Genomic DNA, 24,353 nt, shown 5'->3' on the forward strand with positions numbered 1-24,353 from the left:
CTGTCTCACTTCATTCCTCTTCTCTCTCTTCCTCTGTCTCACTTCAGTCCTCCTCTCTCTCTCTCTCTCTCTCTCTCCGTCTCACTTCATTCCTCTTCTCTCTCTCTCTCTCTCTCTCTCCGTCTCACTTCATTCCTCTTCTCTCTCTCCCTCTGTCTCACTTCAGTCCTCCTCTCTCTCTCTCTCTCTCTCTCTCTCTGTCTCACTTCATTCCTCTTCTCTCTCTCCCTCTGTCTCACTTCAGTCCTCCTCTCTCTCTCTCTCTCTCTCTCTCTCTCTCCCTCCCTCCCTCCCTCTCTCCCTCCCTCTCTCCCTCCCTCCCTCCCTCTCTCCCTCCCTCTCTCCCTCCCTCTCTCTCTCTCTCTCTCTCTCTCTCTCTCTCTCTCTCTCTCTCTCTCTGTCCCTCCCTCCCTCCCTCCCTCTCTCCCTCCCTCCCTCCCTCTCTCTCTCTCTCTCTCTCTCTCTCTCTGTCTCACTTCATTCCTCTTCTCTCTCTTCCTCTGTCTCACTTCATTCCTCTTCTCTCTCCCTCTGTCTCACTTCATTCCTCTTCTCTCTCTCCCTCTGTCTCACTTCATTCCTCTTCTCTCTCTCTCTCTGTCTCACTTCATTCCTCTTCTCTCTCCCTCTGTCTCACTTCATTCCTCTTCTCTCTCTCTGTCTAATTCATTCATTCTTTCTCTCTAACTAGTCATTTTTCTTCCTCTAGTTAGTTTTCCTCTCCTCTCCTCTTCTCCTCGCTCTGTGAGACGACAGCGACACTCCGACTGTTATCGCAGGCCACGTTTGTAAAACCGTCCCTCGTCCTCTCAGGGTTTCCTCTCTGAGCCTCAGCGTGAGATTCGGGTCTGTAGAGATGGAGGCTGGGCTGGTAGTGTTTTGTGGCCTCGTCCTGTAGACTAACGATACTGTAATTCCCTCGAGAGTCTGAGACTCCGCTATAAATACACATAAAGCACCTGCAGAACCAGGCCAGCATCATTACAGACCCCACCGTGATTTATCAGCCACCCAGGACCTAATCAGGTCCTCCTGAACATCCACTCAGTGTTATTCCTACAGCAAGCCTTCAGCCTTTAGTGAGACGATCAAGATCAATAAGCATAAAGCCTTTTTCAGGTCAGCCACACTTACAGACACACGACAAAAATACAGCGTCTCTCGCTTTTTACAGCAAATCAAACCAAAACTTCAGAGAACCTGTTTATACCCAGTGCAAATCAAACGTGCATGTAGCTGGTTATTACCATGCTATAACAAGTTGAAATGAGATAGTTACATTTCAATTGTAAAGCAAAACATCTGGAAACGCTCTGAACGTCTACAATACCAAGCAGATTTTACCAAATTTTACATTTTTGTCTGGTTTTTGACACAAACTGATAAATAATTGCAGTTAAAAGCACCGACTCAAATCTGTCATAGTGTAAACAGAATATCAACGTAATTACATCCTTATGTAGCCTAGTAATAACATGTAATACCTTTTTTTAATGTATAATGACAACTGTGTATTTTACCCAGTGACAGGAAACAGTAATTGTGAATAAGAACATTTTGCACTAGTCAGTGCACATTTACACATTTATTGCAATATAAACAATTTAAACAATTATTTCCATTAGCTGCTCAATTCCTTTAGCTGTACATACTGTAACTGGACTTAACTCACTGCACATCCTTTCTACTACTCACAGACTGTTTGTGTCTATTTTGTGTTTATACACTGATCAGCCTCTTTATATATATATATAGTTTAAATATACAGAGAGAGATCAAGCATAACATTATGACCACCTCCTTGTTCCTATGATCATTGTTCATTTTATTGCTAGCCCCTGTTTACCCTGTTCTTCAGTGGTCAGGACCCCCATGGACCCTCACGGAGCAGGTACTGTTTGGGTGGTGGATCATTCTCAGCACTGCAGTAACACTGACGTGGTGGTGGTGTGTTAGTGTGTGTTGTGCTGGTCTGAGTGGATCAGACACAGCAGTGCTGCTGGAGGTTTTAAACACTGTGTCCACTCACTGTCCACTCTATTAGACACCCCTACCTTGTCGGTCCACCTTGTCGATGTAAAGTCAGAGATGACAGCTCATCTGCTGCTGCACAGTGTTACTGCAGTGCTGAGAATGATCCACCACCCAACCAGTACCTGCTCTGTGAGGGTCCATGTGAGGGTCCATGTAACTGTAGAACTACAGAGTGCAGCTATACAGTAAGTGGAGCTGATGAAGTGGACAGTGAGCGTAGGGAGCAGCATTGCAGTGTCTGATCCACTTGTGCCAGCACAACACACCAGTGTGACTCAATGCAGCTGTTTAGACCTTTTATCACTACAGCAACAAATCAAATAAAATCAAGCCAAGACACTCAAATATATCAGTTAATGCAATTATTAATAATTAATTACGGCTTTGCTGTCACTGCCCAATGAACTTGAAGTTGCCTGGCAGTGCGATTGTGGCATCATCAGAATCCAATGCATAGACACAATTTTGCATCTACCTTAAACAACTAAAGGTACCTATTTAACTCCGCAGTCCACAAACTCGCCGTGAAGCAGTGATGAAGATAACGGAGCGTTTAGAGATGAAACATATGAGGACCATGTTCTATGAAGAACCTTTAGAAGAGGGTTTAAGAGGAGGTGAAGATGCCCTCAGAACCCAGAGGCTTTCATGTGAAAGAAGGCGTGAGGAGACATTTGGGGAGGATTATAGAAACACAATCCTCAGAAAACTCGGGTAAAGCCCACATCGTCCAGCACGTTCCTCTCCATTTAAAGTCCAGCCTCTCCGCTGCCAGACCACAAAAGGAACCTCGCAGCATAAGGGCTCATTCAGCAGGGCAGAACAACAGATGCATTGTGGGTAAGCGGCTGTTAGAGCTGCCTGCCACCCACCTCTGGAGTTACGCCTGACCTTCGCATTCAGAGGCGCAGCACAAACGCATATGCGTCCAACACAAATCACACACAGTGGAGTCCAGAGGTCTGAGAGCTCACTGACCATCTGGGCTTTTCTTATTCAGACCCGGACACAAACAACAGAACCTTTTCAGAATTCTGAAAATAGTCAAGCCAAGAAGTGGATCGTGGTGGACCAGCTTGAGGTCAGACTGACTTGAACCTGCTGTCTTCCAGTCAAGCTCACGTTCGGACGACTCTGGACATCAAACACAAACTAACTGCGAATTAATATTTACAGAAAAATCGACAATTTTTAAAGCAGGTGGCTGGAGAGATGGTGGTTTCCTCTTTCTTCTCATTAGGACTCATTTCTTTCCTTCTCTCTTTCTTCCCATCTTTTTATTCATCTTTGCTTCTTTCCTTCTTTTTCTTTTCATTATATACTCTCTTTCCTTCTTTTTTGTTGTCTTTCCTTCTGTGTTTCTTTTTATTATATATCTTCTTTCTTTCTTTCTTTTATGTATTTAATTTTCATAAATTTTTTCTTCATACTTTTCATTGTGTCCTTTCTTTCATTCTTTCATTCTTCCCATTTCTGTCTTTCTTGGTCTCTTCCATGATCTCCTGTGTTCTACTTCACATTGTTCTACTACATTTTAAAATGATGCTCCTGCACCAGTTCTGGAGTCACTTCTTCATGACTAAAGAGTTCATCGCATCGTGAAAGGGTTCCTCAGTTTGGAGGAGAATGTGCTGTAGATGGTTCTATACACTAAAGTGGCTGAGTGTCGCCTCAGAGCAGCTAGCTCCAACACTGAGACTTTTCAGAGTAATAAAGTTCCCTCTTCCCATATACGGCCAGGAAACAGGATCAGAGAATGAGCCAAGATTCCCAACGATACACTACTTCAGCTTTTCCAGTTTTCCAGCATTCAGAAGTTTGGATATTAAGGTTTTTACTAAACCCTGCGGTGAAAATGCACCAGAGCAGCTTTAGTAGCTCATAGGCTTATCAATATCAACAACACAGAGTACTTAATAAAGATAAGAGCTATATACTAACTCAGTATTTAGTTGATTTATCACAAGATCACTGAAAAAAGTTGTTTTCTCCAACCATTATCCACCTGAAGCCACAACGGCCACAAAGCCCGGGGTAACTGACAGTTATGATGCTGTTGTTGCTTAGGAACCAGCCAGGAACTGTATTAAAACCTGCACAGTTCACATGATGTTTGTTGTGAAATAAAAATGATTGTGAAAAAGCCAAAAACTGCAGGCCTCAGTTATGTCCGCTTACATCACTGACAGAAAAATTCCAAATACAAACATTAAAAGCCATTAAAAACAAACGGGTGGTCCGTCACGCTGTGTGCGAGTTCTCTTTGTATTGAAAGCTTTGAAATAGTAGAAGGGTAACTTGGGAGGAAGAAGCCCCCCAGGGTAAAATGCCCCTCCCCCCTGTTTTTTTTCTCTCCTAATGCTGATAATTTATGTTTATTCAATTATAATAGATTAAAATGAACCACCATCAAATTTCTAGCATTTCTCAATTAACAATTTCTGAGTTTACACTTGTTTTCAAGATCTTTACAAGTAAAAAAAGACAATCTAAAAAAAGTACATTTTTGATAAAATAGTTCTGTTAACATTTACCTGTCAAATAATGAGGTATCTGAGGGTCTCCTGAAAATAGCATGTGTGACTGTGTAATGTAAATACTTTGTAATTGCAATTAACCAAAATATTAAACCAAGTACACCATAGCAGGGTTCTGAGAGTTAAACAACTGAAACGTGGCTAAAGGATATCGTGTTTTTCCACATGCTGAGTCTGTTGCTCTCCCAGATTATATTTCCACCTTTAAATCAAAGCTGGAGGTTGCAGGACAGAAATCCGCATTTCACAAATAGACAAAATGACAGAAGCCCTGTTTTTATGATCCTCATGGCCCGTAAGCTGGTCCTCATTCAGAGTAAGTGGACTCACAGCCCCTTCAATTCGGGATGTCAAAGAGCACAAATTCCTGTTTACTGTGTTACAGGACCTTTCTCTCCTTTGTTTCTCTGGACTTCTGGGGTTCTGTGGACCAGGAGACCTCCACACCATCTACAGCAACAAGTGTTCAGAGTCTTTTCTATAAGCAGGTGTGAGATGTGATGTTTAAAAGCAGTGCTGATAAGTAATTCCCCAGGTCTCGTCTCGGGCTCCCTACAGGAATCCCACTGCATTAACCCAACATCAAGCCCACCAAATGGAGCCTGACATTCAAAAACACTTCAGGTCTTTGAAGCAGCTGCTTGAACGAAGCCGTGAGGAAGGCTGATAAACTGGTGGGCGGATCTGATCTGTGTGGCTGACAGTTGGTTAGTGGAAATCAAAATAAGGTGAATGAACAGTAATTGTGCTTTACAGTGTGCAGAAATGAGTTCCCTGAAGAGGATGTGTAACTTGACTTCACGTAGAAAATCAACAACACGGAGTTTAATTTGGTATGCACAAACTTTGTCATGCTGTGTTTACGTGTTTTCAAGCTGATTGTTTGAGAGGCGTCTAACTGCTGTTATTTCACCATAACGTCACGGGTTTTTCACAAACACTATCACTCCGCTGAGACACTGTTGCTAAGCAACGACTCTGACAGCTGTAGGAGACGCTCGAGCTGTTTTTACTTCTGACTTCGCCACAAACAGAAAACGGACACTGTTAAGACCACATCTGACCGACAGCCGATTCGGTCCGACTCTGAAGACGAGACGACACTAAATTCCCAAACTGTCGTCTCCACTGAGCAGCTTTTCAGTCGGCAGCTGTGACAGAAGAACAGCTGAACAACCTGGAATCAGCCAGAAATGAACCCAACACCATTCGCCAAACTAAACGGGCTGTAAGAAGCTTCACAGACCGGCTGGAACAAATCAACATTAATACTGATCTGGACAAACTGACCAAACTGAGCTGAACCTGATATTGGCTCAGTTTTATGACTCAGTCCGACTTCAGAAGGCGGGGCTTACAGCAGACTGAGCAGCGAGTGGGCGGAGCTCGTTACTCTGACATAGCAACAAGCAAACAATCCACAAGTCTTTAATTGTACACATAGACGCTTAAAAAGACGGCCCTTCATGAGTTCTTTAGTAAAAACAATTCTATATGGAGTCATGAGAACCTAAAGAACTATTTCAATATTTAAACGGTTCTTTATGTTTTGCATATGGTTCTCTATTGCACTTTTATGGAAATGATTCTAAATGGCTTCAAAAAGGGTCCTGGTATTGTTACGATGTCAGCAATAGAAGATGCTTTTTTGGCGCTGTGTAGAATATAAACAAAACCTTCTCCGTTAATCTGAAGAGCAATTTCACCGCACACAGAATCAGTTAGGCGTGCAAATGGTTCTTTGGGTTTTAAAGATTTTCTATAGAACCACTGTCTTTACTAAGGAACCCTTGAAGAAACATCTATTTTAAGAGTGTATATAAGGACCCTATTAATTATTAATAGGTGTTTCTAATAAAGCGGCCAGTTAGTGGATAAACGAGGTACGCCTTCAGCTGTCCAGTGTGTACTACCCCTCAAGCTTTCTTCACAAACTCAGCTGATACTGTACGATTATCCTGTATTAAACACGTTAAACGCAGCTGCCAGACGAGTCTGGACTCTTCTTATTCTGTCCCCAGATGCCTCTTTTTCCCTAATCACCTCAAAGTCGGCTTATTAAAATATCCTGCGTTTACCCGAGCGTGCAAGACGCGGGCATCAGGCTTTATTACACTAACAGCATCGGCTCTGCCACGGCTCGCTAATGAGAGACCTCTGGACCAACGTTCACTCACAGACACACTGCTGCTGTCAAAGTGTGAAGTCTAACGTGGGGATTAAATCTTGAGGTAATGACCAAAATGGCAATACAAACATCATTAGAGAATATTATTAATCATTTAACAACTTACTGCCCTCAAAATATTACATATCGCTGTTGTGGGAAGAAAGTCTCGTATCTCCAAAACGGTGACTTTACAGGAGAAGGAAAAAACCTACTCTACTTATAATGGAAGTCAATGGAACCAGACGTCTTTCCAGGTCATTTTGGGCCGTTTCTTTTGGTCCGTTCATCATGAAACTTACACACAACGTAAAGAACAGCAGGCTTTTCCAAATGATGTCGAAAACTGAAAAATGACAAGACTAGAGATACAAGGTTTTCTTCTGACAACAGCGAAATATCTAAACTGAAAAGTCGTACAATTCTTTTTAAAAAAGAGATAAAAAAAGAATCTTAAGATCCTAAAATTAAATCTTGAGGTGGGTGATGGCAAAAAAAAGATCATATTTAGAGAATTTTATTAATCATTTAATCAATTAATTAATCAATATTTTAAACAAAACATCTACACAAGTGTTTTAGCTCATAATACTTCATTTGAGCCACAAGCTTTAGTCTTGAACTTTAGGCTTATTAGTTATATAATCTATTATTCAGTTACTGCTACTGTTATTATTATTATTATTATTATTATTATTATTATTATTATTCAGTGCTTTTAATTCATTATTCAGTTTCTTTTATGAGTCAGTCTGTTTCTGAAGTCAATATCTAATCTGAATTATGCAGTGTCTATTATAATTCACTGAGTCCCCATTACAAGGTAATCGGCGCTTATGGTGAATTATTCAGTACATTCTAAAAATGATGGTTCTTCAAGGGTTCTTTAGTGACAACAGTGGCTCTATATAGAACCATGAACACTCAAAGGACCACTGGCATGCTCAAATGCTCATTTGCATGGTGAAACGGTTCTTCAGACTGAGGGAGAATGTTTATTACAGAGCATCAAAAGGGTTCTGTTATGGTCACAATGTCGAGCTCGTCACAACGGAAGAACCCTTTTTGGTGCTTTATAGAACCATTATCAGCAAGCTACTCTCTAGAACCATTGTCGTTACTAGAACCCTTGAAGAAGAGCTCGGAGATGTTAATCTGTGGATTATTCAGTCTCTCCTACGCAGCGTTGTGGTGAGTGCGCTGGTGAGTAAAGGGTTAACTCAGATGACCGCGGTCACTCCGAGTCCTGCTGGGTGTCACTGCCGCCTGAGAGGAACACAGAGCATGTTTTTATTTATATAGGACACGTTTCATGACATCAATTCACGGTGCTTTAAGGAAAAATAAACAAAACTAAATTAATAAAACATCTAAACAGAAGCGTCTTAAGATTCTACATGGTTAGTAATGAAGGTTCTGTTCTGGTCCATTTCTCCTTCATCGAGGTCCAAACAGTGTAGATGTTCCCTCAAAGCTCCAGCAGTGGTTTAAGGTCTGATTGTGGCGCTTACATGATTTCCATCAGTCTCTCTTTTTCTTTTCCTCTGTCCTTTTTCTCTCCATCACTCTCTCTGTCTCTCTCTCTCTCCCCCTCTCTCTCCCCCCCTCTCTCTCCCCCCCTCTCTCTCTCCCCCTCTCCCTCTCTCTGTCCCCTCTCTCTCCCCCTCTCTCTCCCCCCCTCTCTCCCCCCCCCCTCTCTCCCTCCCCCTCTCTCTCTCCCCCTCTCCCTCTCTCTGTCCCCCTCTCTGTCCCCCTCTCTTCCAGGCCTCAGTCATTAAAAGTTAGTCAAAACATGGTCAGAATCTCGGCTGAATCTCTCTGGAGTGATGTCGGCGGTTTTTCACCATCTGCCCCTTTTCTTGCTTTGTCTTTTGTTGTTGTTGTGTTCAGAGACTGTTGCCGTAGAAACCACACAGCATCTGCCGGGTTACTGACTCCAGCTTAGTCATATGGAACAGATTAGAAGCAGCAATCAAACAATATTCTAAATCACAAAACTGCTCTTTCATGTTTAGACGTTGGCTGTTGTACCATCAAAACTGTCATAACAGCCTCCATCCACAGCTCGGCTTTCTGTCCACTTTACATCGGACTGTAAAGCACCCCTGCTGCTGATTAGAGCTTCGGAACGTCTGGAACAATAGCAACCGGCAGAGAGACAGGATCAGGGAAACGACTGCAGTTCTAGCAGCTCCAGAATCTGCTTCTGAGGAGGAGCTTCACTTTCTGTCTGGAAGTTCCCAGAGTTTCTTCTGAGATGAAGGTGTTAGTGAGTCTGTGCTGCAGTGACGGCCTCTACTCTTCTGAGAAGGTGTTACACTAGATGTTGAACATTGCTGTGAGGATTTAATTAAATGATGGTGAGGTTCTTCTCTAAAAATGATTCAGAATCACGCCCTAAAGTCATCTAAATATAAAACTAAACACAATTCCACTTTATTATTCAGTTATAACATTACGGCATCTCAGTTGAGTCATCATGGAAAGATCAATTACCTCCTCAAACAAACTTTCCTTTCCCCGTGTGAACTGGGGTCTCAGATTCAAATAACCTGGGGGCCACTAGCCAGGTGGTCTGCTGTGAGGGAAGTGTCCAGTATCAATGTTAACTAAATATATATACACATATAGTCCAAATGATGTGGAGACCAAGTCCAAATGATGTGGAGGCCGAGACAAGGCCGGGTCCAAATGATGCGGAGGCCGAGACAAGGCCGGGTCCAAATGATGCGGAGGCCGAGACAAGGCCGGGTCCAAATGATGCGGAGGCCGAGATAAGGCCGGGTCCAAATGATGCGGAGGCCGAGAAAAGTCCGGGTCCAAATGATGCGGAGGCCGAGCCAAGCCGAGTCCAAATGATGCGGAGGCCGAGACAAGGCCGGGTCCAAATGATGCGGAGGCCGAGACAAGGCCGGGTCCAAATGATGCGGAGGCCGAGACAAGGCCGAGTCCAAATGATGCGGAGGCCGAGACAAGGCCGGGTCCAAATGATGCGGAGGCCGAGAAAAGTCCGGGTCCAAATGATGCGGAGGCCGAGACAAGGCCGGGTCCAAATGATGCGGAGGCCGAGAAAAGTCCGGGTCCAAATGATGCGGAGGCCGAGACAAGGCCGGGTCCAAATGATGCGGAGGCCGAGAAAAGGCCGGGTCCAAATGATGCGGAGGCCGAGACAAGGCCGGGTCCAAATGATGCGGAGGCCGAGACAAGGCCGAGTCCAAATGATGCGGAGGCCGAGACAAGGCTGGGTCCAAATGTATATATTGCCTTTGTATGTAAAATAACAACAACGATTTTTTTATATTGGTGGCAGTCAAAGTACTTTAAGAACAGACGATGAAGCTGATCAGCAATAAATAAATGAAGCTTATGATTATTCATTTAAAAATGTGCCAATGAGACGATGTTTCTGCAAAGCAAGGCTACGACAACATTTCAATTTTAGATTATAATCAAAAACGTAAATACGGTACGAGACTGAATCTTTAGTTTAGAATCTGCCCTTAAAAAGCCCCACGTGGTTTCTGCACATCTCACGTGTGAAGGGTGTGACTTTTCTGTAAGAGTGACCTTCCTCACCCTCCCTCCACCTGTTTTAACGAACGACGTGTAACAGAACGTCTAAATCTCAGATTACCCCATGCTGCGCGTTCCACAGGTAAAATATGAAGACTTTGAACCTTCAAAGTCTTCTGTTTGCTTTAAGACACATATTTAAGATATTCGGTGTCCTGCGGTAGCAGCGCCAAGGCCCTATTCAAAGCGCGGCGTGGTGAGCTGTTATACGATACTGTTGAGTTGGATTAAGCCTGTGGGCTCAGAACTCGCCTTAAAGGGCACTAAACACATACATTACAGCTTGGAGACAGCAGGACGAGGAGGAGAAGGACGAGGAGGAGGAGGAGGAGGAGGAAGGGCATGCAGAGCAGAGCACAGGCTACAATAAACACACGTCTTCAGGAGACTCAAACCTGTTCATACAGAATGCAGATTCATTCCAAATGTAACTGAATTGCTGTAAAGTAATTATGCAATCATGTAATTATGTCACTTCGCCTAAACAGCATAATGAGATAAAACACTGTTCTTTAACTAGTTTATATATTGTATGTTTATTATTTGTATATATAGATAATTTTACACTGCACTTTATTTCATTTTGCAGTGATAATATTTGCACGTCTGGTAGACGTTTAATGCATTTTGTAATTCAGTCTGTCTGTCTGTCTAAAATATCTTCAGTTCTAATTCTGTAAAATTCAAACTAAATTCTGTAAAAATAATAAAAATAATAATCCACCAACCTTTTCAGATACACTGTATGGCCAAATGTATGTGGACACATGGCTTCTATATGAGCTTGTTGGATATCCCATTCTAAAACCTTGGGCATTAACCTGGGGTCAACAAATGGCCAAGCGTGACAAACTGGATGTTTCTATTAATGTCTTTGTGATGGTCCAGCTCAGAAATCCAGTTCAATCCCTTCCTGAATCCGTAGAGCCACCCTTTCCATTCCATCTCATCACGAGATCCTACGAGACTCACATCCGGAGTTATGAGCCTGTGAAGAGGGGCTGAGATACACGTCACCTGCCTCTCACCGTGTGGAGCTGCTGGATTCGTGTGTCCGTCTACATTCTGTGTGAAACTGACCGACGGACGCTCAGGAGATCACTAAGGACTGACCGTCACGCCGGAAACCCTTCATTCTTCATTCAGTCCACATCGGCAGCAGCAGGTTTGGAAAGTGGAAATTTATTTTATTCATACGTTACACTACTTTTTGTGACCCTAAGACTTTAGTAAACACATTTCAAACACCAAAACAATTCATTCACATGAGTAAAGCTGTGTTTTATTAGGAATTTCTAAATTCAGATTTCAATTTTTCAACTTTGTGGCCAAATCATGTCTGTACACAGTGCTCCTGGTCAAAAGGACCTCATTATGCACGGTTAGTAATGAAGGTTCTGTTCAGGTCCGTTTCTCCTTCATCAGGATACTAACAGTGTAAATGTTCCTCAAAGCTCCAGCAGTGGTTCTAAGGTCTGATTGTGGAGCTTAAATCAGGTTCTCCAGGTGAAAAGTTGGTATTTGTTCCTTTTCATAACCGAATGTTTTAAAACAGAGCAGTAGAGTAAAAGCCTGGAGGCGAGGCGAGGCGGGGGGTGTGGAGTCAGTCCAGCTTAGAACAGATCATCTCAGTGGATTATGGTTCAGTTATGTTCCCTGACTAAAGGCACTGAGATGGAGCCTTGAGGGTCCCACCCCAGTGACCAGAGGGGAACTGACCCAGTGGCAGTCTAGTACCTGTATTTCTGAGAGTGTACAGGCAGCTGAGATTCTGAGAAACGAGTTCTGGTTATTAAGCCAGATGTTATTCCCTTGAAAGGTGCATGTTGGAGGAGAGGGCTTGGATCACAATAGATGTTGCAGGTTATCCCAAAGGCGTTCAGGGGGTTGAGGTCACGGCTCGGTGCTGAAATATAATTCCACTATGAGTCCATTAAGGTACCATCTGGAAAAACAGCACCCAGCCGTGTTGCTGGGGGCAAAACATCACAGTCAACCCTCACTCGGGTAGCTGCAGAGGGAATTCTCAAACTCACTGACTGAAAAAGACACGACACCAGTGTCAACAGTGAAGGATCTCCAGCTGCGTGGGTGAAGTCCTTCTTCAAGGGTTCTTTAGCACAGGCAGTGGCTCTATTTGGATCCATACGTTCCACATAGAACATGAGATCGTTCTTCACATTGATGGAAAATGTGTTTTATGGATTTTATATAAAACATTGACAATGGTTCAATGCACACTTAAAAAAGAGGGTTCTTTATTAAAGAAAGTGGTTCTATATAGCACCATGAACTCTCAAAGAATCCTTTAAAAGGGTTCTTTACATCATGAAAAGGTTCTTCAGATTGATAGAGAATGTGCATGAAAGTGCTATAGATGGTTCTATATAGAACCTTTTGAAAAGATTTTGAAAATATAGCACCAAAAGGGTTCTTCTGTTGTTACAAGCTTGACATCATAACAAGAGAAGAACCCTTTTGGGTGCTATATAGAATGATCTAGAGCACATTCTGCATCAATCTGAAGAAGCATTTCACAACGTAAAGACCTCTTTAAATCATGCAAATCGTGTTTGTGGTTCTACATAGAACAATTTTCCTTATTCACCACTTTTTTTAAGAGTGAAGAAGAACCCTTTGCTGCTATATAAGCATTTCCAAAAAGGTTCTATTTAGAACCATACACACTACACATTCGCCGTCAATCTGAAGAACCATTTCACCTCGCAATCAGTCATGAAGTGGTTCTACATAGAAGGCATGGTTTTAAATAGAACTATTGCCTTTACTAAAGAACCCTTGAAGAACCATCTTTTCATCTGGAGACATGCATGTGTCTACGTTTTTAACTCTTTGTGGGGACCGAATGTGTCCAGGATGATGTGTGTAAGTTACTGAGCTGTCCTACCAGAGCTTTGGTCTCGTCCTCGTCTCTGTAGTAGTAGAGCTGATCTCCTCTCAGGACGAACCAGCGCGAGTGCCACGTCTTCACGAAGCCGCCCTGCTTCCTCAGCCAACCGCGGCGCAGTACCTGAGGCTTCAGCCCGGCCTCCTCCATCACCTGCTGCACAGAGAACCAATCAGTTTAATCACATTAGTGCACAGTGTGTCCGAGAGTCTGCCAAGATTTACTATTAGAAGTTTGTTGCAGTAACAGCCACTGCACACTAAAAAATGATGGTTCTTCAGTAAAAAAATGGTTCTATATAGAACCATAAACACTCAAAGCACCTTTTGCATGATAAGCATCATTAAAGGGTTCTTCAGATGAAGGAAGTGTCGTATATGATTCAGTGTAGAACCTTTTCAAAAAGGGTCCTATTTAGCACCAAAAAAAGATTCTTCTATTGTTACGATGCCAAGCCTCTGACAACAGGACAACCCTTTTGGGTGGGATATAGAATCCATTTCAGAAAGGTTCTATATAGAACCATACACAACACATTCTCCGTCAAGCCGAAGAACCATTTAACCTCATAGAGAACCATTTAAGAATGCAGAGGGTTCTTGTTTCAAGTAGCTCCATCAGCTAATGGCTAAAGCTATGACATCTAAAACAGACTCACACAGCACCGGTTTTCAAGCTTTTGCTAAAGCTTTAGCCTCAAGGTTCTCAAACAATTCTATGATTAGTTTTTTAATTAGAAATATGAATTGAATATTTGTCATTTTTCACATAAGTGCAATAAATATTAACAAAAACAATAGTAGTTTGACCAGATGGTCAGAGAGTAGAAGCACAAGGTGGGTGTTTCTAATAAAGTGGCCAGTTAGTGGAAGCATAAGGTAGGTGTTTCTAATAAAGTGGCCGGTTAGTGGAAGCACAATGTAGGTGTTTCTAATAAAGTGGCCAGTGAGTGGAAGCACAAGGTAGGTGTTTCTAATAAAGTGGCCAGTGAGTGGAAGCACAAGGTAGGTGTTTCTAATAAAGTGGCCAGGAGTGGAAGCAGAAAATGGGTGTTTCTAATAAAGTGGCCAGTGAGTGGAAGCACAAGGTGGGTGTTTCTAATAAAGTGGACAGTGAGTGGAAGCACAAGGTGGGTGTTTCTAATAAAGTGGCCAGTTAGTGGAAGCACAAGGTGGGTGTTTTTAATAAAGTGGCCAGTGAGTGGAAGAACAAGGTGAGTGTTTCTAATAAAGTGGCCAGTTAGTGGAAGCACAAGGTGGGTGTTTCTAATAAAGTGGCCAGTTAGTGGAAGCACAAGGTGGGTGTTTTTAATAAAGTGGCCAGTGAGTGGAAGAACAAGGTGAGTGTTTCTAATAAAGTGGCCAGTTAGTGGAAGCACAAGGTGGGTGTTTTTAATAAAGTGGCCAGTGAGTGGAAGAACAAGGTGAGTGTTTCTAATAAAGTGGCCAGTTAGTGGAAGCACAAGGTAGGCGTTTCTAATAAAGTGGCCGGTTAGTGGAAGAACAAGGTGAGTGTTTCTAATAAAGTGGCCAGTTAGTGGAAGCACAAGGTGGGTGTTTCTAATAAAGTGGCCAGTGAGTGGAAGCACAAGGTGGGTGTTTCTAATAAAGTGGCCAGTGAGTGGAAGCACAAGGTGGGTGTTTCTAATAAAGTGGCCAGTGAGTGGAAGCACAAGGTGGGTGTTTCTAATAAAGTGGCCAGTGAGTGGAAGCACAAGGTGGGTGTTTCTAATAAAGTGGCCAGTGAGTGGAAGCAGAAGGTGGGTGTTTCTAATAAAGTGGCCAGGAGTGGAAGCAGAAAATGGGTGTTTTTAATAAAGTGGCCAGTGAGTGGAAGTACAAGGTGGGTGTTTCTAATAAAGTGGCCAGTTAGTGGAAGCACAAGGTGGGTGTTTCTAATAAAGTGGCCAGTTAGTGGAAGCACAAGGTGGGTGTTTCTAATAAAGTGGCCAGTGAGTGGAAGCACAAGGTGGGTGTTTCTAATAAAGTGGCCAGTGAGTGGAAGTACAAGGTGGGTGTTTCTAATAAAGTGGCCAGTTAGTGGAAGCACAAGGTGGGTGTTTCTAATAAAGTGGCCAGTTAGTGGAAGCACAAGGTGGGTGTTTCTAATAAAGTGGCCAGTGAGTGGAAGTACAAGGTGGGTGTTTCTAATAAAGTGGCCAGTTAGTGGAAGCACAAGGTGGGTGTTTCTAATAAAGTGGCCAGTTAGTGGAAGCAGGTGTTTTTTTCTTTTGTTGCTGAAGAAAATCTCTGACATATATATTTAATACAGAGCTACAGGAGAGCGCCGTGTCCTCGAGTCACCTTCTTCTGTCCTTGGGACGTTTATAATTAGGATGTATTTGGACGAATTGAAAGTATCTGTTGGAAATGCATTTCAAAAGAGCGAGAGAGCAGAATTTTGTATTCTCAGCACTTTTTAGAGGTCAAGGATTAAGCTAAATCTCTGCCTTTGTCTCTGATTCTCTCCATCTCGCTCTCTAAGGCCACATTAAGAATTCAGACAGAGCAGATGTAGGAGCGCCTCCAAAATCTGTACTAGAACATGCCAAAAATCATCCTCCTGTCTCCTCCACCATTCAGACTTTGATACTGCGCATATAAAGACCGAAGCCAATATTTTACCATGAATTCCTCCTTTCACAAAAGCCAGTCATCTTCTAACCTCATACACTGCTGCTATTTCTGTCGACTCCAGAGTTTCCTCTGAGATGAAGGTGTTAGTAGTGAGTCTGTGCTGCAGTAACAGCCTCTACCCTTCTGGGAAGGCTTTACTCTAGATGTTGAACACTGCTGTGAAGATCTGATTGAGCACCCTGAGCCTCACAGCATGGCAACCTCACAAACACTCAGCCTCACAGCACGGCAACCTCACAAACACTCAGCCTCACAGCACGGCAACCTCACAAACACTCAGCCTCACAGCATGGCAACCTCACAAACACTCAGCCTCACAGCATGGCAACCTCACAAGCACTCAGCCTCACAGCATTGCAACCTCACAAACACTCAGCCTCACAGCATGGCAACCTCACAAGCACTCAGCCTCACAGCATGGCAACCTCACACACACTCAGCCTCACAAGCAATCAGCCTCACAGCATGGCAATCTGACAAGCACTCGGCCTCACAGCATTGCAACCTCACACACACTCAGCCTCACAAACACTCAGCCTCACAGCATGGCAATCTCACAAACACTCAGCCTCACAGCATGGCAACCTCACAAGCACTCAGCCTCACAGCATTGCAACCTCACACACACTCAGCCTCACAAACACTCAGCCTCACAGCATGGCAATCTCACAAACACTCAGCCTCACAGCATGGCAACCTCACAAACACTCAGCCTCACAGCATGGCAACCTCACAAGCACTCAGCCTTACAGCATTGCAACCTCACACACACTCAGCCTCACAAACACTCAGCCTCACAGCATGGCAATCTCACAAACACTCAGCCTCACAGCATGGCAACCTCACAAGCACTCAGCCTCACAGCATTGCAACCTCACAAACACTCAGCCTCACAAGCAATCAGCCTCACAGCATGGCAACCTCACACACACACAGCCTCACAGCATTGCAACCTCACAAACACTCAGCCTCACAAGCAATCAGCCTCACAGCATGGCAACCTCACACACACTCAGCCTCACAGCATTGCAACCTCACAAACACTCAGCCTCACAAGCAATCAGCCTCACAGCATGGCAACCTCACACTCAGCTTCACAGTCTCAGAGCTCATTATCTCACAGCCTTACATCATATAAGCCTCACACCCTCATAGTATGACAGTCTTGCAGCCTCAATCTCTCAAGTTTACAAACTCACAGTCTTTCAGCCTTACAGCCTCACAACTTCTCAGCCTCAAAGACTTACAAGCCCACAACCTCACAACCTTTTAGTTTCACAGCCTCATAATCTCTCAGCCTTACAGCCTCACAACCCCTCAGACTCACTTTCTCATAATCCTTCAGCCTCACAACCTCTGTCTCACAGTCTCTCAGTCTTGCCCTCTGATCCAAACTGAGGACCTGAGTGTTGAGCATGAGTACTAATCCGATCCTGTTTTCATAGAAACTGCGGTGCTGTAATAGATAACACAGTCACACAGTTCAGGTAAGAATTACTAGTCTGATAAATAACCCTACAGTAAAATCGCTGTGTTTTTAGGACCTTCGGGACGGAGATGTTTTACATTTGGTCTGCACTGTTTTTTTAACACTAGAGGCTGTTTAGCAGTCGGTGCAGCTGTGCTGCCACGTTGTCGCCCATACTGAAGCAGAAGTGTAGTGCACGGTGTAAGACGACTGCACCAGCTTTGATGAGCTCCAGATGTGTTAGTCTAGCACTGTTCCATTCATCTGTCCAACAAGTGCAGAGCTGCGGTCAGGACACCCTCTCTGATCTACTGCCATTACATACATACACACATACATACATACATACATACATACATACATACACACATACATACATACATACATACATACAGCACCCTTATACTTATATATACTCGCGCGAAAACACCAACACACAAAAAGCCACCTACACATTCATACACACACATAAATGTTCATGTGTGCACAACAGGGGCCCTCTGAATAGCTCACGCCTCACCTCATAATAAAGGGAGGTTTTCAGACATTTACATTCAGGCATTTCATTTACAAGCATTTTATCATTATCTATTTAAACTATATATATATATATATATACACACACACAGAGAGATATCAAGCATAACATTATGACCACCTCCTTGTTCCTATGATCATTGTTCATTTTATTGCTAGCCCCTGTTTACCCTGTTCTTCAGTGGTCAGGACCCCCATGGACCCTCACAGAGCAGGTACTGTTTGGGTGGTGGGTCATTCTCAGCACTGCAGTAACACTGACATGGTGGTGGTGTGTTAGTGTGCGTTGTGCTGGTCTGAGTGGATCAGACACAGCAGTGCTGCTGGAGTTTCTAAACACCTCAGTGTCGCTGCTGGACTGAGAATAGTCCACCAACCAAAAATATCCACCCAGCAGCGTCCTGTGGGCAGCGTCCTGTGGGCAGCGTCCTGTGACCACTGATGAAGGACTAGAGGATGACCAACACAAACTGTGCAGCAGCAGATGAGCTGTCATCTCTGACTTTACACCTACAAGGTGGACCAATGAGGTAGGAGTGTCTAATAGAGTGGACAGTGAGTGGACACAGTATTTAAAAACTCCAGCAGCACTGCTGTGTCTGATCCACTCATACCAGCGCAACACACACTAACACACCACCACCACGTCAGTGTCACTGCAGTGCTGAGAATGACCCACCACCCAAACAGTACCTGCTCCGTGAGGGTCCATGGGGGTCCTGACCACTGAAGAACAGGGTAACAGAGTATCAGAGAAACAGATGGACTACAGTCTGTAACTGTAGAACTACAGAGTGCAGCTATACGGTCAGTGGAGCTGATAGAGTGGACAATGAGCGTAGAAACGAGGTCATAATGTTGGGCCTGATTAGTGTAAATATAAAGTAATTATTTATAGGGTACTGTAAACATACTTTACTTTTAACGCAAATCAATGGAATCAGAAATGTTTCCAAATAATTTTGTTTCTTCTGATCCATTCATCTTGAAAAATTACACACATTATAAAGAACAATAGGACAAATGCTGAAACGGAGATACGAGGTTTTGGTCCAACATCAGCGAAATGCATCTGCTTGAGTAGACGGGACTGAGTTAATGCAGCGAGTCTCTACATGAAGTACATTTCTAGGTCGAACTGCGACTGTATCAGTATTTCGCTCGCCCACCAAACGATGGGACACAGACACAACACGGTGTCGTTTTATTGACTGGTGCCCTGACCGTGTCCCCTGTACAGGCGCTAGTGCGCCAGCACTCCTTCTTGGAGATTTATTGCTGCTGTCTCCGGCTCTGCGGGGCGTCCGAGACACTGACCGCCGAAATATCGAGCGTCTCAGGAAACGGAGACAGCTGAGACACAGAGAGGGTAAAAGTAGCCCATCGTATCACACACAGGCTGACTGTACCAGAGCTTTAGATCCAATACAGAGAGACGTTCGGCCAAAGCGACACGCCGGTTTGACTTGACCGCTTGCTGAACAGATCTCCTGATCACCGCCTCGTTTGTCCACAATCAGGAGCACACATGGACTTCAATGGTAACGTTATTTCTAAGGGGGTTTTCACACTTGTCCCGGATACTGGAATCACCCAGGACCTCATTCGGGGGAGGGACTCATTATTGGTGGTTTACTTTCTGTGGATCAACTGCACAATTCCATACCCCTGCTGGGAAAACGCACAAACACACTGGGTTAATTTCACAGTGTAAAGGATCCTAATGGTTTAACAGGCAACCAGTGCCTGATTCTAAATGCATTTGATGGCTTACGAATGGGACCTAAAGGTGTTCTACATGAAACTAGTGGTCTCTACTGGAAACCATGAAGCCAATTCCCATTAGAAAGCAAGACCTTTAAGTTTTAATCCTGATCCAGCAGGGACGTCACTATTCTGAGTGCAGCTCTGCAGAATGATCAGCTCTGAATTCAGCAGCTTCAGCCGTTTGCTGCTTTTTATTCATTTTCTTGGACACAAATCACTCGAGCAGCGAAGGACGGGGCTTTTCGGAGACGTGGCACTTCACCATGCAGCAGCACTATTCCCAATACCACCACGATGTACCACATGATGCGGTAAATCGAAGCAATCACGATATAAAATTAACCAATCACGCAGCCCCACACGGCGCCGGGAGAGGACAGTTCGTTCACGCGCAGTGGGTTCACTGTAATGCCGCCAGGTCGGCGCTATACTGGGTTCCTCAGTAGAACAAATCACTCTTTCTGCCATCAAGCTACTAAACATGGATAATAGTCTTTTAAATGATTGTCAGAGCCACTCTAGCTTGTTACAGATGTGGCCGTGCAATGAGTCCTTCTTTATTTATACTTATTATATGTATGTGGATTTGGTCTGACTGACTGACTGACTGACTGACTGACTGACTGACTGACTGACTGACACACACACACACACACACACACACACACACACACACACTTGAGCTTATGAATGGGGTACAAATGAATTGCCCTTTTTGGGGTTAATAAAGTAAAGTGCTCTGAACTGACCCAGATTTCCCCCAGACCACCGATTTCAGGAGGACCAGAGATCAGTTCTCTGTTCGGCTCCCGGCCTCAAAAACCATTTCACACTCGACCAAACATGCAGAACTCAGAGCAAGTGGACCTGGGTCCGGAAAAAGGCTCTAGTGTTGTAACGCTGGGTTGATGGATTAGACGCTCGCGGATAAAAGATAAACCCCAAGGTTTAAGAGGAGAATGAGGTGAAGTAACAGGGTCAACACCAGACCAGGTCAGCAACCAGACTCGAAGACCATAAGAGTCGAACAAACAAGTGAGGGTCATGATAAAAAAAGCAAGCATACACAGGTAAACTAAGCCAAAAGACAGACGCGAGAATCGGTAACGAGGAAACAAAGCAAGGTCATAAACAGAACAGCAATCAGACAGAAGAGCAGCTCAGTATGCGCTGAAAAATCAGGGCAGTATTTCACAAAGACAGGGGTCAAATGGACAGGCTTATATACAGGGCACTACAGGTGATAATCAGTATTCAGGTGACTGTGATCTGCTGGGTGACTCGTGATTGGCTGGTGACTGACAGAAGGATTCTAGTGTTAGGGGCAAGAGTCCATAATGGCATGAAAGCCATTGAAAGCCGTTAGAACGAGGAAGATGTGAAGGAACCCGGATTGGGGCAGTCGTGGGCTGGCGGTCAGGGAACCAGCCCTGTGACCGGAAGGTCGTGTGACATTTGTGTCAGTTTCAGGCAGAACTCAATATTATATTTATGAAGATTCACTAATTTCAGGAGAAAAGAGGAGATTAACATCAGCATCTCACTGTGAGGAGTTCTGCTGATGAAGGAGAAAAGCAGGAGTTCTCCTTCTGCACTGGCAGACTGCTGAGAGGGTTCTGTGATCCAGAAAACAGCTGTATAAGAAAACGATGTGGTTGATGATTCTCATGGAGATGTTATGAGACTCGGCTGAGACGAGTCAGACACTAAAAGTTAACCCACATTTCAGAGACAACATTTTGATCAAAGTGAGAAAATCTGAGTTTTAATTCTCAGGAGCCGAATTTCAGATACAGGAGAAAAAGTCTCACTGGACTTAGTCTTGAACTGCATGTAGGAGAAGAACCCGACAAAGAGGACATCTCATTTAGAATATCTCTGTCCCCTGGGAGGACTTACTACCCATTCTGACGATGGTGAAAGAGTGCCAGTTGCTGGGACACAGTCAGTCTCAACACCAGAGACAACAGTGATTGGTGGAGTGAGTTCACATCATCTGTTCATTCATTACCATCTGAACGAACTGCCTTTAACGTATAAAGACCGGCGGAAACTGAACATTAGTTTTAGACGCTCTGTGGCTGCATGTTATGATCGCGTCTGCGCTCGTATGTACATCTGGCTCCGAGTGTCTCTCCCGTCAATAATTCAGGATCAGCAGGACTACACTAACCCAGAGTGGCTCACTGGATTGGAAATGATATTGTCTGACACCAGATTAGTCTGTATCAGGGAAGTGACTCCAGCTTCGAGAGGAACTGCTGAGTGCATATGGGGAGAGAAGCAGCCTCTTAACCCAGACACTGTGTCAGACATAAAGAGGCTTATTGATGCAAAATCATAAATAAATAATGCAGTACAGTCTGCTGAATAGGAGCCAGTTATTAATACCATCTGCATCGCATTTCAAACTGAAGACAGAGCGGAAAGTCAGAGATTAAATAACAATTGATATGAAAATACTGGCATTTAAGGGGAATTCAGCTGCAAGCCATTTGCAGAATTCCAGAATTCCAGAAGTTTGAGACATTCATCAGCTCAAATCAGTTACTACTGCGTGACTGAGAACCAGTGAGTACGTTTACATGCACTTATTAATCAGTAATTAGTAGTCAATGTGCTACTCCGGGCTCAGGGAGGCCACTGGAGGCAGGATTCTGAGCTGCAGCAGACATTCTCTTCATTTCCACACAACAAACACAAAAACCAAACACTAAGCTGGCCACTTTTCACTGGCCGACGCTAGCTAGACCCTTCAGTCCCTTCAGTCCCTTCAGCTCTTTCCGTCCCTTCAGCTCTTTCCGTCCCTTTTCGCTGCTGCTCGTCCCGCTCGCTCGGTTCCCTCTCAGCTCTTTTTAAAGGCGCTCACGCTGCCCGCCAGATGAGAATCAGCTGCTCTCATTAAGGGAGCCACTCCACCGCCCCGCCTCCCCATTACCGCCCCCAGCTGCTCAGCCACCTGGGTCGAATGTAGTGGCTTCACTGCGAAACAGGGGGCGGAGGAGCTCGGGACTCGCTCCTTCCTCTGGTGCCTCCCGTTGCTGGTACCAGCGTTGTCCTCCTCCTCCTGCTGTCGCTCCCATGACTCGCATCCGTCGGGGGAACTCGGGCTCTGCGCTCCACCCCCTTCACACTTGCGGCTCTCTCCCTACATGCACTTGCGTCAGATGATGGGAAACTCCAGGTCCACACGACTCAGACAGTGATCAGATTTCTGCTTTACAACCAGCCAATAAACTCACAGGAGACAACGTGATGTAAACATAATGTAAAACTCAAGCTTCATGCAGATTTTAGAATAGAGTATTTAAAATATAGAATATTTAAATCCGTCATTTCGCCAAGCATGAAGTTTTTCTGCGTCTCGGGGTGACGCTGCTCGCTTATTTCCGGTGCCTGCTATCTGTTTCACACGTGCTCAGACTGAGACATCTGATTACTGGGCTGAAATCCAGCCCTCTTTATCAGATTTCTTAATAGACCATTCGAATGTTCCGATAACTGCAGAAATCTGAGGGTGATTGGATGATTGAACACTTGTAAACACACCCAATGACAAAACCAAACCTGGACCAATACATAAATCAAAATCAGACATACTTTGATTGGTCATACCAATAAATTCTGAAATTCCCTTAAAAAATATACAGCTGGATGATGAGGCGGATGCATGCGTGAAGATTTATTAAGGGCAAATCCACAATCAGGGATACAGGCTAAACGAAAACAGAGACCGTAGGAACAAACACCAAACAATATCAAACACTACAACACAATACAAGACCAGCAAACACAGGGCTTAAATAAAAACTGGGATAATGACATAACAGGACACAGGTGGAAAACACAGGTGGTTACTATCAGGGCAGGGTCTGAAAACAAGGGGGCAGGACCGGGAGGTAAACACAACAAATGCACGTGGATGACTGGGAGGGGCCAATCATGACACTGAACAACTGAGGATTGTTTTGTACCTTAAAAGCTGGAAAAATACTTCAAACGCCATAAAAGCTAAATGAAACAGAACTGTCCAAACAAAGGTTCTGTAATTGGGATGGAGTATTTTTTAAATTGGTGTGCAGGGGTCATCTGACACCACGCGTAGACTAATGCATCAACTATGCTGACGGTGTACACCTGTACAGTAGTGCTATAAGAGCAGCGTTACAGGCCCTGGAGCAACGTTCTGCTGTTTTCCAGAGGCTGTTCGGATAAACAAGAGTGGTGTCCACTTTGAAGCTGAAGCCAGCAGAATTTTTCCACTGCACCAACAGCCACACATTATAGGTATCTGTCCACAAATTTGCAGACACCTCTCTCAGCATTTATTCTGAAATATGGGAAGATGTTGAACATTGTTGTAAGGATTTGATTAGAGAGCGTTAGTGAGGTCAGGTACTGATGTCGGATGGTCAGTTCTGGGTCAAACTCATGCTAAAAGGTAGTGGATGGAGCTCCATCAGGCCAGAGAACACAGTGCCCCTGATCCAAAGGGTCCACGCTGACAAAACAAGATGCAGACAAGACAGAAAGCAGATGGGATGAGTGTGAGATGAGATGTAGGTAAGACACGTCGTTGAGAATAGATGTAGATGAGATGAAACAAGGTGCGGATGAGCAACAGACGAGATACAGACATGACACAGATGTGATGTAGATAAGCTGTAGATGGGACCGTATATAGACAAGATGCAGATGAGACTTGATGCGGATGAGACGTAGATGA

The 24,353-nt window shown here is 44.2% G+C and overlaps 1 protein-coding gene across 3 annotated transcripts in view; it reads right to left on the reverse strand.

The window, feature by feature from the left end:
• arhgap24 (Rho GTPase activating protein 24) overlaps nucleotides 1–24,353 on the reverse strand; it is a 255,642-nt gene that overhangs the window by 202,278 nt on the left and 29,011 nt on the right. For 2 of the 3 annotated variants that reach the window (XM_037546000.1, XM_037545995.1), the window contains exon 3: nucleotides 13,220–13,375. In XM_037546000.1, coding sequence (XP_037401897.1) covers nucleotides 13,220–13,369 — 150 coding nt within the window. In that variant the 5' untranslated portion in view covers nucleotides 13,370–13,375. The remainder of the gene's footprint in view (nucleotides 1–13,219; nucleotides 13,376–24,353) is intronic. The other variant, XM_037545996.1, reaches the window with a different exon arrangement.

The sequence above is a fragment of the Pygocentrus nattereri genome, chromosome 16, assembly GCF_015220715.1.
Source record: "Pygocentrus nattereri isolate fPygNat1 chromosome 16, fPygNat1.pri, whole genome shotgun sequence".
NCBI classification, from domain to species: Eukaryota; Metazoa; Chordata; class Actinopteri; order Characiformes; family Serrasalmidae; genus Pygocentrus; species Pygocentrus nattereri.